Here is a 13,733-nt window from a genome sequence, read left to right on the forward strand (position 1 = left end):
CTTCAGAAAAATATTCTGGCACTGTTTATATATCCACCATGTTTCTAATCCAAAAAGTTGAATTATACAAAATGAGTAGCATTTACTCAACTAAAATCACTGCTTCTTAGGACTGAGAGGAAATGTGAATGTTTTGTTTAAAGGCAGAAAAAAAGCTGGGCTTTCCCAAGAACACTATTTACTGTCACCCAAAAGGGTAATTTGGGGTAAGAGCTTGGGAAGGGGGAAGGTCTCTGAAATCAACTGGAGACAAAATGGCACGAACACAACTTGTTACATGAGAAATGTGCACACAGGGCTACAGGCTGGCACTACAACTAGCTGCCCCCACTGGTCAAGAGGAAGTGGTAACTAAAAACTTCAAGATGTTGAAGGTGTTTTTACGAAGTACCTTTTCCTTTAAAATGCCTTTCACGAGCTTTCAAACTTTAGAACAGTAGGTTCTAGGTAAGACCCAACAGAGTTGCCTCCAACTGCACAGTATTCTTAAATGAAATTATTGTAGATCCTATTAAGATTGATGGCAACAGATAAAAAAATTCAGCTTCAACAGGAAATCGACTAACTTCTCCAACACCCCAGGCCCCTGCCTCTCATAATTTAGAGTGTTATCTACTTTGTTTACACTAAGTATAAACTGAAGGCCAGGAAATAGTCTGCTTTTTATCATTCATACACCACTTAGATCTTGGACATTTCACCATTCAGCTGTTAGTTTCTCTAGAAGGTAGTAACAAAGGAATAATGGGCTCCCTGTTTTACAGAAACAGTATGCATTGGTTAGGAAGGCCATCTGCATGAACAACTTTCTGTTTTGTTTTGTTTTTTTTAGCTTATAAAAATAAACAAGAACAAAAAAATCAATTATCTCACTGGTACCTTGGAAAGCTAAGAAGTGTTGGAACATGACAAGTTAGATGAAAGACCTTTGGACATTTTTCACAGCATAACAGATCCCCTCCATTTTGGCAGACAGCACACCAGTCTTCATTTGGGTCATCATCTTTGCTATTGCCATCTCCTCCAATCCTTGACGACCTGTGTACGAGGCTTCGAATTGGGGACTTTCCATTAACAAGACTGCTGAGCCCTGACTGTTTGCAGCTTTCATTTGTATCTGCAGGTTCAGTTTTCACATGGTTTTCCAGGCTTGCTAATGCATCCAACTCACTCTCTAGATGCAGGTTGGTTGAAAGAGGTGGTGTCAAGCTACTCTCAGGACTGCTCAACTAAAACAAAACAAGGACAAATTCTTAAAGAATTGTTTAATCCTTAGTGTATGCAATGTGCATGTAACTTAAGAGTTATGTCAATACACATACATATATGCTAACATAACTTAAAAATTAATTTGGAAATGACATTAGTGACAAAGTAACGAAAATTATTAGGCATGTTAATTTATTATTTTATAGAACACTCTAATATTGGTTCATTTGGATACTAAGAAAATTAAACTAACTGTTAAGCACACTGATTGTAAAGTGAGCATAGGGTTATACTTTTCCTACAAAGAGCTAAGATACCCTATTTTTCACACAAGAAATCTGTTGCATAGCTTTTAAGAAATGTTTCTCTGCCTACTTATCATTTTACTGAAGTAAGAAGATTGTGACAATAGTAAAAGAAATCTTTTACCACCCTTTCGCACCCAGTTTTCTGGGGGCACTTTCCAAACCAGATACTGGATGAAGATGTGACACCACAAATACAAGGCTCTTTGCTCTTAAATGTACATATACTGTGTTAAATATGCTAATACTCCAAGTTGAAATGTCTATATGCCAACCATGTAGAAAATGACATCTAAGCCTGGGCAGGAAGAAAAAACCAAGATCAAAATTTATTGCGTGGGGGCGAGGGGGATGGCACAGGAGGAGGAAGAGAAGGTGGCTTTTCCTTCATTCTATATTGTAAATTGTATAAAATGTTCTATCTGAAAAACTCCTAAATGGTTAATTATTCATAAGCCAAAGGCAATCTTCCCATCACACAACTCCCTGAGCATTAAACTTCTTTCATGTCACCAGTCCTAATCCTGAGCTCACAGGTCCAGGAAAATAGTTAAGGATCTTTGGTGGCCTGAGACTCAATGTGACTGTTGAGATGATAATAAAGTCAAAGCAAAATAGAACCCGATTTAGAATCATGGCAAAAATACTGACCAATAACAAACTAAAAGATATTTCAAATTTGTCAAATCTTTTGTGATAAATTGCAGCTGACACTTAGATGAAAAACTTGAATTACAGAAAGAGATATTTGAATTATACCAGGCATAAATATCCAAAAATAAATAAATGTCCATAGAACCACTATTCAGTCTAATAGGGAGAGCTAGAGATTCCATGAAGTGGCCTCCTTGAATCCCTGACAGACCCCAGTGGGAGCTTACCATGCAGGCACTCCTCCTGCCATCCTCTGTCTTTTCTTGTTTAACAGCTCCTGAAAAGCTACATATTTCATCTTCAGTCCCAGGTTCTTGCTTGACCTTCACTTGATCAGACTTAAAACTAAGACTTGTCTTCTCAGCAGTTCTTCCTGATGACCCACAGCTAATAAAAAACAATAAAAAATGTCACATGTCTGTATAATATACATAAAACCAAATACACAAAAAGCAATATTCATTAAAGTAAAAACAATGTATTAACTTTCTATAAGATAAAGACACCTCATAATGCAGGTAAGAGAAATATGATATAAGCTTAGCTTCAGATTCTTTAAAAACGTAGATCAAACTTTCAAAAGACCCTAAAAACATATTTTTTTTTAAAGATTTTTTTTTTTTTTTTTTTTTTTTTATTTGAGAGAGAGAGAGAATGAGAGACAGAGAGCATGAGAGGGAGGAGGGTCAGAGGGAGAAGCAGACTCCCTGCCGAGCAGGGAGCCCTATGCAGGACTCGATCCCGGGACTCCAGGATCATGACCTGAGCCGAAGGCAGTCGCTTAACCAACTGAGCCACCCAGGCGCCCTAAAAACATATTTTTGGTGTGAGGCACTTATACTAAGTCATTTAAACCATTTTCCCAGACTAGTTAATACAGAATGTTAGCAACTGCTTTTCTCTATAAAAGTAGTTTTGATTCTTCTCTGCCCCCAAACAAATGAAGAAAACCTTAATAGTTGTTCATGAAGCCTCCTCCTCAAAGGAAACTCTATTTTAGCTTGTGAGGGCAGGAAATTGGGAGAAGAGGATAACAAGTAGTCAACAGCCCTGAATATCCTTATTTGAATAAACAAAATGATAGGCTAAGAGGACAGCTATATGACTAATCAGTTCTATCTAGACCACAAAGTAAAACCACTGGCAAGAGAAGTGAATAACTAGTAAGACTGTACTGCTATTGAGAATGAATACCTTTTTACTCAATTTGTACTTTTAAAAGTACTGATTATTTAAAGTATAATTAAAAAGTCAAGCAAGTATTTAATAGCACTAGTCTTCAAAATGCACACACACACCCAAATAAAAAAAAAATTCATGTAGCTTAAATCTTTCCTGCATTGTACTAAATTATTCAAAGTATAAAAATCAGGGAACATTTATTCTATTTTTTTTTAACACTTATTCCATTTTATGTTAACATACTCCACACACCACCCCATTTCTTAGCTTTGTCCACCAAAAAGGCATAACAAGCAATTCAGCAGCAACGAGTGCCCCTAGTACCCAGGAGACTGTCTCCAAGCACTCTTTCCTCACTAACACAACCAAGATTTCTTAGAAAAATGGTGGGCTCTAGGCCTGAGGCAGGAAATATGTTAAGACAAACCTGGAACATCATTTCAGAACAGGAAATAAGGAAGCTTTCAAAGACTACTGGGGTTATACCAAAAGACCTAAGGAGCCAACTTGTAAAAGCTCTGACAGGCCAAATATGGAACAATATAACCCATTAATAAAAATAACATCTATAATAGTTTGTAATATATAAAATGTTTAAATATATGAGTTCATGAAGGTAATAAAAAAACTCAAACAAAACAAAACAAAACAAAAAAACACTCGCTGGTCACCGTTGGAAGGTGCTGGGAACCAACTCACTATTATGAAAACAGAAATAAAAAAGAATCTCTTCTGCCTGTCCTATAACCAAACAGGTGATGACAGAAGTTTCTCTTTATAGAAATATTTTAAACTAGTAGATTAAAAAAATAACACAATAATTAAAATATCGTTATTTTTCAACAAGTTAAAAAAAAAAAAAGAACTAGGCAATGATCAATTAATGGTTGCTGTCACAAACAAAAACCACCAAATGTTATGTGCCCCTGATGGAAGTACATGCCACCATCAATGAAGTATTCTTCCCACCCCACCCTCCCCCTGATCAAACCTCCTGATCAAAATTATCAATACAGAGGAAAAAAACAGCACATACTGTATTTAAATGACAAGGTGGGGGAAAACTGAGAAGCAATATATTTCTTCATCATATAAATTGATTTTGACCTCAATATATCTGTTGATGGCAATGTTTCAAAATAATCCAAACCAGGGAGGAATACATGGGAGGACAGAAGAGATAAGACTGGCTATAACTTGGTAACTGTTGAAGCCAGGTGATAAGTATAGGAGTTCAATGTAATTTTCTACTTTTTTAAATACATATTTAAATTTTTTCTTAAGGAAAGAAAAACTACTAATAATGTTAATACTCACCTGCCTCGACTGCCAGTACTAGAGGTACTAGGGGGTCTCACAGGTGTGTGAGAATTGGATAAACCTGGAAAATAATACGTCAAAATGAATATCAATGCAGAAAGAATATTCAGAATTCTACCTAGCAGTTACAGAATTAAAGATTACTATAATGCAATTTAGCAATTCTTGGAAATCAGACCTAGCCTTAATGTCAAAACAGGGATGGCCATGTAAAACCCTTGGCAGGGAAGTCATCAACCAGTTTCTGTCAGCTGAGCCCAGACAGGATTCTCAGAATTCTCCTCAGAGCAACACTATCCAATCAATGAAAACTACCAGGTCAAGAGAAAGCTATTTGCCACCTTGCCCCAAGTCATCTGGTAAATCTCCTACTTAGATTCCCAGTAATTATTCTTTCTTTTAGAAGTCCTGGAATAATTATATTAAACCTTAAAAATTCTACAACTAAAAATCGTATTAATGATGCATCTCATGAAAGACTCACATTTAAATTTGAACTATTTTTACTCTAGAAATAATAAGGTGGTCTGTTTCAGGAAGAAATAAGTAACATTTAATTTAATCCAAAAAAATACACTCCATAACCACTTCTGCACTGTCAATCTGTTTGAAGTTGCTTTAATCATTCATTCATGATAACAGGTCAATAAAATAACTGGGATTTTGGAAGAGATGTGTATCTCATGGACTTGATTAGTCACAACTTTGTTTCCAGTAAATTTAAATTTTTGTTTTAAAATTGCAATTTGAAAATTTACTTGTCTTTCCTCAACTCTTGTTTTTTTTTTAAATTTTTCAATATCTTGCAAGTTCTAAACTTGGGATGAAACCAAAGAACTCTTCAACTGACCATCTGTATCATAAAATATAAGAAAATGCATCTACAAATCTCGCCAAGAATGTGAAAACAGCTAGGGGTTGAGGGAGGGGTAATTAACAGCTCTGAACAGTGTATACTACAGATATATTACTTCAGTTAGCTGAAAACTGCCAACAGTATTTGAAGAGATATAAATAGAAAGAGCAATTAGGAAAAAAAATATGATCTGATACTATGATGGTTAATTTTATGTATCAATTTGGCTAGAATATGGCTACTCAGTTGTTTGGCCAAACACCAGTCTAGATGTTGCTGAGAAGGTACCTTTAGATGTGATTAACATTTTAATCAGGAGATTCTGCCTAAGCCCATCAAGCTCCACAATGTGGGTGGGTGTCATCCAATCAGTTAAAGACCTTGAGAGAAAGGACTGAGGTCCCCAGAAGAAGGAATTTTGCCTCCAGACTGAAGCCTGTAACATCAACTTTCCCCTGGGTCTCCAGACTCTTAACCTGCCCTATGGCTTGCCAGTCCTAACAGTCATATGAGCCAATTCCTTAAAATCTCTCTCTCTATACACACACACACACACACACACACACACTCCTATTTGTTCTGTTTTTCTGGAAAACCCTAATATATACATATACAGTTGACCCTTAAACAATGTGAGAGTTAGGGACATTGACCTGACCCCCAATTGGGCAAAAATCGCATATAACTTTTGACTCCCTAAAAACTACTAATAGCCTACTGTTGACCAGAAGCCTTACCGATAATTAACACGTATTTTGCATGGTACGTATATTATATACTGTATTCTTACAGTAAAGTAAGCCAAAGAAAATGTTAAGAAAATCATAAGGAAAAGAAAATACACTTACAGTACTGCATTCTTTGGAAAGAATCCACATATATGTGGACCTGTGCAGTTCAAACCCGTGTTGTTCAAGGGTCAGCTGTAACAAAAGAAATGAGGCAGCACCTCTGATGGCTTTACCTGATGATCCTGGAGACAGGGCAGAGGGTCCTGGGGAGGGATTCATGGTGCTTGTAGGCTGTGGGGGTAGGTGACTGCCTGAGATGTATCTACTTAGTAGATTATCTAAACTACTTGAACCAGCATCTTCCAACTAAAGAGAAAGAATGAAATGATAAATTTGCTTTGATTAAAGCAGAGAAGCTATTAATTTCATTAGTATAATTGCTTATGTTCACAGTTTACTAACAGATTATTTTATCAAACTTGGCTTAATTGTTGCTTCCTTAGCCTCTCTTGAGGACCCACACAGTTTAAAGTTTTTGTGAACAAAGCTATAATACTACTCAGCAAATACTGGGGCAGCTCAAGACAAAACCCAACAAATCACTAAATCCCTCATGTTCTACTATGAAAATAAAATAGCTCTGACACACACGGACACTTCTGCCTTTTCTCAAAGTTGATGAAGACCCTATTTATCAGCATTCTTGTCCATCTAGTCTTCCTCTCTTTATTCCAACATTCAGTCCTGCCAGAATCACTCACCTCAATAGAAATTTAATCATGTCTGTGCCTAACTTTAAAGCTTTAAAAGATTTCAAACTCAAAATAAAGCCCTTAGCCTGGGATATAAGGCCGCTTATTACACAGGGGCAGCCCACAGGAAAACTGAGCCATTTTCTCACTTATAGGTAAGGCAGTAGGTTAAAGCCAGAGGACCAGGCAACCTAAACATCAATTTCCTCTCTTTAAAACCTCCCAACTACATTGAAGAACTGTAATGATGAAATAGAAAATATTTATGTAAGAAACAGTAAATACTATTTAATTATGAAAATTACCTTAAGAAAAATGTTATACTATTCCATACGAGGTGGTCAAACCATTCTTAAACAACTGCCAATCTTCCTTATTGGTCTAACTTGTACCTATACTTACCCCCCCCTTTTTTTAAAGATTTTATTTATTTATTTGACAGAGAGAGAGAGAGAGAGAGACAGCCAAAGAGGGAACACAAGCAGGGGGAGAGAGAGAGGGAGAAGCAGGCTTCCCGCCGAGCAGGGAGCCCGATGTGGGGCTCGATCCCAGGACCCCGGGATCATGACCTGAGCTGAAGGCAAACGCTTAATGACTGAGCCACCCAGGCGCCCCTATACTTGCCCCTTTTAAGCTTCTTTCCCACTAGAGGCAAATTACCTTTTATGCAAATCTACTTATTCAAGACAGAAAACTGAACACATACATTTACTTCTTGTTCTCCTTTCCTCTCAAAATTGCACTGATTTTCATAGTTATAAAACAGGAAAGGGGGCGCCTGGGTGGCTCAGTTGGTTGGGCGACTGCCTTCGGCTCAGGTCATGATCCTGGAGTCCCTGGATCGAGTCCCGCATCGGGCTCCTTGCTCAGCGAGGAGTCTGCTTCTCCCTCTGACCCTCCTCCCTCTCATGCTCTCTCTCATTCTCTCTCTCTCAAATAAATAAATAAATAAATCTTTAAAAAAAAAAAAAACAGGAAAGGATGTCATCAAAGCAGAAACTTTGAAGAAAATTATAGAAATTAAAGCAAGGTAGAATGGGATCAATAGAAAAATGATCAAAATAAAGCAGGTCACAACATACACAGGCAAGGGAGGACTCTCCTAAAAAGTAAATAGGCCTTTCTCATTGAAGCCCTTAAAAAACTTCACATCAGAAACATAAAGGGCTGAAGGTGATAGCAGGCAGTAGGCTCATTGGGAGGCTATTAAGGGGTACTGGGAGTTGTGCCTGCCCACTAGAAGAGTGGACAGATTAGGAAGAGGCAAACTGGAAGTACACAAAAGGGCCCCCATGACATCACTACAGCCCCCAACAAGGAAATGCTAGCTGAAACATTAACCCCCAGGTTTCACTGGACACGGATGAAGAGTAAGCATTAATAAAGTTATAAGTCTAACTGGAAAAACATTAATTCATTTATTGATTAAATCAATGTTCTTTGAGCATGTATAATTTCTATGAAATTAAAAGGAAAAAGACAATCCACAGAAAAAATACAAATCATCAATGAACCTATGAAAAGGCAACCAAGCACACAAATGAAAGAAATGTAATCAAAAGAAATGAAATCAATAATATCTTTTTACCTATCAGATTGGTAAAGATGGGGAGAAAAAGACTGATTCATTTATTTTATTTTTTTAAAGATTTTATTTATTTATTTGACAGAGAGAGAGAACACAAGTAGGCAGAGCTGCAGGCAGAGACAGAGGGAGAAGCAGGCTCCCCGCTGAGCAGGGAGCCCGACGCGGGGCTCGATTCCAGGACCCTGGGATTATGACCTGAGCTGAAGGCAGATGGTTAACCGACTGAGCCACCCAGGTGCCCCAAGACTGATTCATTTAGTTAGTACTAAGAGCACATACAGAAATGGGTATCCCGTAACATTTAAGTTTACATATGAATATCAGAAATGCATAGTTTTCCCCAAACTTCATAATATCCAATACAGCATCCAGATAAATAGTTACTAAGTATGCCAAATATGAAAAATTCTTTATAAAGAATAAATCTTAGAATATACATCTATTGGGGTGCATGGGTGGCTCGCTCAGTTAAGCGTCCCAACTTTTGATTTCGGCTCAGGTCATGATATCGGGGTCCTGGAACTGAGCCCTGCGTCAGGCTCTGTGCTTAGGGTGGAGTCTGCTTAAGATTCTCTCTCTCCCTCTGCTCCCCCCCCACTCACACACGCTCTCAATAAAATCTTTAAAAATATATATATTACATCTATTAATTATAATCTAATCTGAACAGAATCTAATATTCATTTATGTATTCAAAAAGTATTCATGGGTGCCTGGGTGGCTCAGTTGGTTAAGCAACTGCCTTCGGCTCAGGTCATGATCCTGGAGTCCCAGGATCGAGTCCCACATCCGGCTCCCGGCTCAGCAGGGAGCCTGCTTCTCCCTCTGACCCTCTCCCCTTTCATGCTCTCTCTCAAATAAATAAATAAAATCTTTAAAAAAAAAAACACAAGTATTCAGGTTCATCATGTATCACCTCAAAGTCGAAATTACAAACATGCATTATATCACTATGTTGGAGATGGACAGTAGAGCAAACACAATGAGAGAATTCTATTTAGATCTGTCACAACTACTATTAAGATATATCAACAAATATCCAAAACTGCCTTTGAATTTACTTCTGATTTGCATTACATAGTTAATGCTACCTTGTCTACTTCCTGTGTAGCCTCCGCCAGGTTTCTTCTTACTATACATGGAAACTACAGAATAGGAGAGAAAGTAAGTGATTCTTTAAGAGGGGACAGGTTTCCTTCCCTTTCTGTTCTTGGTTCATTTGGTTAACTATTTCTTACTATAGTTGTGCTTTCATGGTAACCACCTCTACTTTTAAAAGTAGATGACAGTAACAAGTGTTGGTAAGCATGTGTAGAAATTGAAACCCTCACAGTTGGTGGGAATGTAAAATGGTGCATCCACTGTGGAAAACAGTTTGGGAGTTCCTCAAAAGCTTATACAATATATGACACAGCAATTCCACTCCTAGAAATTTACCAAAGAGAACCAATAACCTGTGTTCATACAAAAACTTGTATAAATATGTTCATAGCATTATTCCTCACCAGCCAAAAAGTGGAAACCCAAATGTCCATCAACTGATGAGCCCATGATCAAACGTGGTATATCCATACAATGGAATACTAAGCCATAAAAAGGAATTAAGTACTAATGCAGGCTACAACATAGATGCACCTAGAAAACACTGCTGAGTGAAAGAAGCCAGGCACAGAAGGGCATAAATATTATGTAATTCTACTCATGCAAAATGTCTAGAAGAGGCAAAACCACAGAAACAGAAAGTAAATTAATGGTTTCCAGGGATTGGGAAAGGGAAATGTGACTGCTAATGGATAGGTTCTTTTGGGGTAATAAAAATGTTCTACAAATAGTGGTAATGGTTCAATCTTGTGCATATACTAAAAACCACTGAACTGTACATTTTTATCTGCATTCTTTTTTTTTTTTTTTTTTAAAGATTTATTTGACAGAGAGAGACACAGCGAGAGAGGGAACACAAGCAGGGGGAGTGGGAGAGGGAGAAGCAGGCTTCCCGCAGAGCAGGGAGCCCGATGCGGGGCTCGATCCCAGGACACTGGGATCATGACCTGAGCCGAAGGCAGACGCTTAACGACTGAGCCACCCAGGCGCCCCAGAACTGTACATTTTTAAAAATTGGACTTCCTCGTATGTGAATTATATCTCAATTTTTAAAAGCAGGTGATAAAAACGAAAGTCTAATATGATGCCCAGCTTTTCAAAGATGTGTAGCATCTATATTTCCTCCATCTGGTCTCTGTCAGAAAGCATCAAACCAAGGTCAAAGTAGCCTAGCAAATTATGTTAAATAAGACATTAGCAAACTTCTTTTCCTTTTGAAAGTTTCTTAAGACCTGGAACCAAGTTTTATTTATCTTCTTATTCTCAATCCCCAAGGACTTTAGCATATACTAAGTGTTTAGCAAACCTCGAATGATTCTTCTAACACTACCCATACCTCTCCCTCATTGCCCAAATCCTCTCAATACTACACCTTTCCAGGCCTACAATCCGGAACTATCTCCCTACTACCTCTATGGATAGTGGGAAGAAAACCAGACTTGTAATCAGGAGTCTGAGCTTTGAATTCCAACTTTTCCATGTACTGGGTGACTAGTCACTAACCTCTCTTACTCTCTCATCCATCAAATAGGGGTATCACATTATCACAAGATGGTTTTACATATTAAGCTGATAAACTGCCTGTGAAAATGCTTTGTAAACTATAAGCTTATAACTTAGAAATTTTACTTTTTAGGGGCACCTGGGTGGCTCAGTCAGTTAAGCATCGGACTCTTGATTTCAGCTCAGGTCATGATCTCAGGGTTGTGGGATGGAGCCCTGCTTCAGGTTCCATGCTCAGCAGGGAGTGTGCTTGAGATTCTTTCCCTCTGCCCCTCCCCCTGTTCATGCGTGCACTCTAATAAATAAGTCTTAAAAAAAGAAATTTAATTTTTTATAGATATACTCCCAAATTTCCCATTCTATATTGTCCAGTCCTCTCAGCACCAAAACAACTACTATTCACTCAGCCAAAAAAGATCTCTCCTAATATTAGGGAAGCAATAAGATTAAGAGAATTCACAATAAGTTAGTGATTTTGAAACAATTTTGAAGTTAAAGAAACATCCTTTAAAACTAACTCTTGGGGCGCCTGGGTGGCTCAGTCGTTAAGCGTTTGCCTTCAGCTCAGGTCATGATCCCAGGGTCCTGGGATCGAGCCCTGCATCGGGCTCCCTGCTCCGCAGGAGGCCTGCTTCTCCCTCTCCCACTCCCCCTGCTTGTGTTCCCTCTCTCGCTGTGTCTCTCTCTGTCAAATAAATAAAATCTTTAAAAATAAAAAAAATAAAAAATAAATAAATAAATAAAACTAACTCTTATAAAATCCAATAAATACATAAAAATACTAAAATGCGATCAAGGGCCCCAGTGTCTTAGTAATTTAACTGCTCCTTGCTCCCATGGTGACCCTTGACTCTGAGTAACTCATACAATGCATGAGAGGACGACTCAGCATAACTACAAAGGTTATATTTAAACTTATAAATAAAATGTTTTTTGTCAAGTTATTGCCTTGGCTTGATGTGGACAAGCAGTCTGCTGTGCCCACTCTTGGTGCCTCAGTGCTTCCACCCACCCTGCCCACAAGCAGATCTACCAACCTGAACAAGTATTTCAACAAGCACAAGGAGTACTGGCATGTCATGTTACCCAGAGAACTTTCCAAACAAGTACCCAAAACCCATCTGATGTCTGAAGGGAGGAGTGGAGGAGATCTGGTGTCCCAAAGAGTCTAGGCCGGGTTCATTTCACAATTCATAAGCCAGAATCACAGACTGTTCTCTTAAACAAGCTCTTCCAAAATATCAACAAAAATGAAGTATATCTGGGGATCCTTAATTAAACCTTTTTCAAATTTAATATATATGTGTATGTAAGGTAGTATTCAGTGAATACCTGAAAAATGTACAAATCATTCATTCATAACTGTGCACGAGTTGTATTCTTCACAGCAACAGAGCTCAGTTAAATTTAACTGTAATTTACAATAAGGTAGTTTTTTTTAAAGATTTTTTTTAAAGTAACCTCCATACCCAATGTGTGGCTTGAACTCACAACCCCAAGATCAAGAGTTGCAAGCTCCACTGATGGAGCCAGCCAGGTGTCTAAGATAAAATTTCTTCTAGTCAGTTTTTCTCTTAATAATAAGCGTCTGTTTGACTTTGTCTATTACTTTTATATTAAGTAGTTTGTATGCTGCATCAAAAAAATATTTATTTGTGGGGCGCCTGGGTGGCTCAGTTGGTTAAGCGACTGCCTTCGGCTCAGGTCATGATCCTGGAGTCCCGGGATCGAGTCCCGCATCGGGCTCCCTGCTCGGCAGGGAGTCTGCTTCTCCCTCTGACCCTCCTCCCTCTCATGCTCTCTGTCTCTCATTCTCTCTCTCGCAAATAAATAAAAAAAAAAAAAAAAATTAAAAAAAAAAAATATTTATTTGTGAGAGAGCGAGTGAGCATGCAGGGAGGAGGGGCAGAGGAAGAGGGAGAGAGTTCCAAGCAGGCTTCACGCTCAGCGCAGAGCCTGATGCAGGGCTCAATCTCAGGACCATGAGTTCATGACCTGAGGCAAAATCAAGTCATATGCTTAACAGATTGAACCACCCAGGCGCCCCCCAAAATTTTTTTAATAAAATGCTTTTAATTCAAATGAATTCATGAAATTTCAGAAGGCACTGCAAGATCTCTTTCTTCAGGAAAATGCTACAGGTGAAAAGGGACAGAAGTCTCAGAAGCTACTCTTCAACATCACTTTCTCTCTCAGTATGCACCACCTCCACCAAGTGCCTGATATCTAGACTTTCCAACTTCTTCCTTTCTTAGACCAACCTGTTTGCAAAAGGGGTACACCATCCCTTTTAGACCTAACAGAAGACTGGCAAATATGACCACATTTTGGTCCTGGGTCTCCTCTTGGGATCCAAACTTATAGCACGAGTGCTTTATCTAACACAAGGTTTGTCTGCTGGCAAGTGGCAGAAAGATTAGCAAAGCTGATATCTTATAGCTTTAATATATTGAGACATGCCAGTTTTAGCACACATGACTTCTAAAAATCAAATATTATACTCTACTCTTTGGAAATTTCAAAACACGTTGC

At 38.3% G+C, this 13,733-nt stretch overlaps 1 protein-coding gene across 2 annotated transcripts in view; it reads right to left on the minus strand.

The window, feature by feature from the left end:
* Positions 1 to 13,733, minus strand: part of TRIM33 (tripartite motif containing 33) — a 110,434-nt gene that overhangs the window by 11,494 nt on the left and 85,207 nt on the right. For both annotated transcript variants that reach the window (XM_081815722.1, XM_081815721.1), the window contains exons 12-15: positions 6,491 to 6,623; positions 4,668 to 4,731; positions 2,396 to 2,555; positions 880 to 1,229 (exon numbers count right to left, since the gene is read on the minus strand). In XM_081815722.1, the coding sequence (XP_081671848.1) occupies positions 880 to 1,229; positions 2,396 to 2,555; positions 4,668 to 4,731; positions 6,491 to 6,623 (707 nt within the window). The remainder of the gene's footprint in view (positions 1 to 879; positions 1,230 to 2,395; positions 2,556 to 4,667; positions 4,732 to 6,490; positions 6,624 to 13,733) is intronic.

Source organism: Leptonychotes weddellii, chromosome 4 (assembly GCF_054177405.1).
Source record: "Leptonychotes weddellii isolate Sample4059 chromosome 4, ASM5417740v2, whole genome shotgun sequence".
Taxonomy (NCBI): domain Eukaryota; kingdom Metazoa; phylum Chordata; class Mammalia; order Carnivora; family Phocidae; genus Leptonychotes; species Leptonychotes weddellii.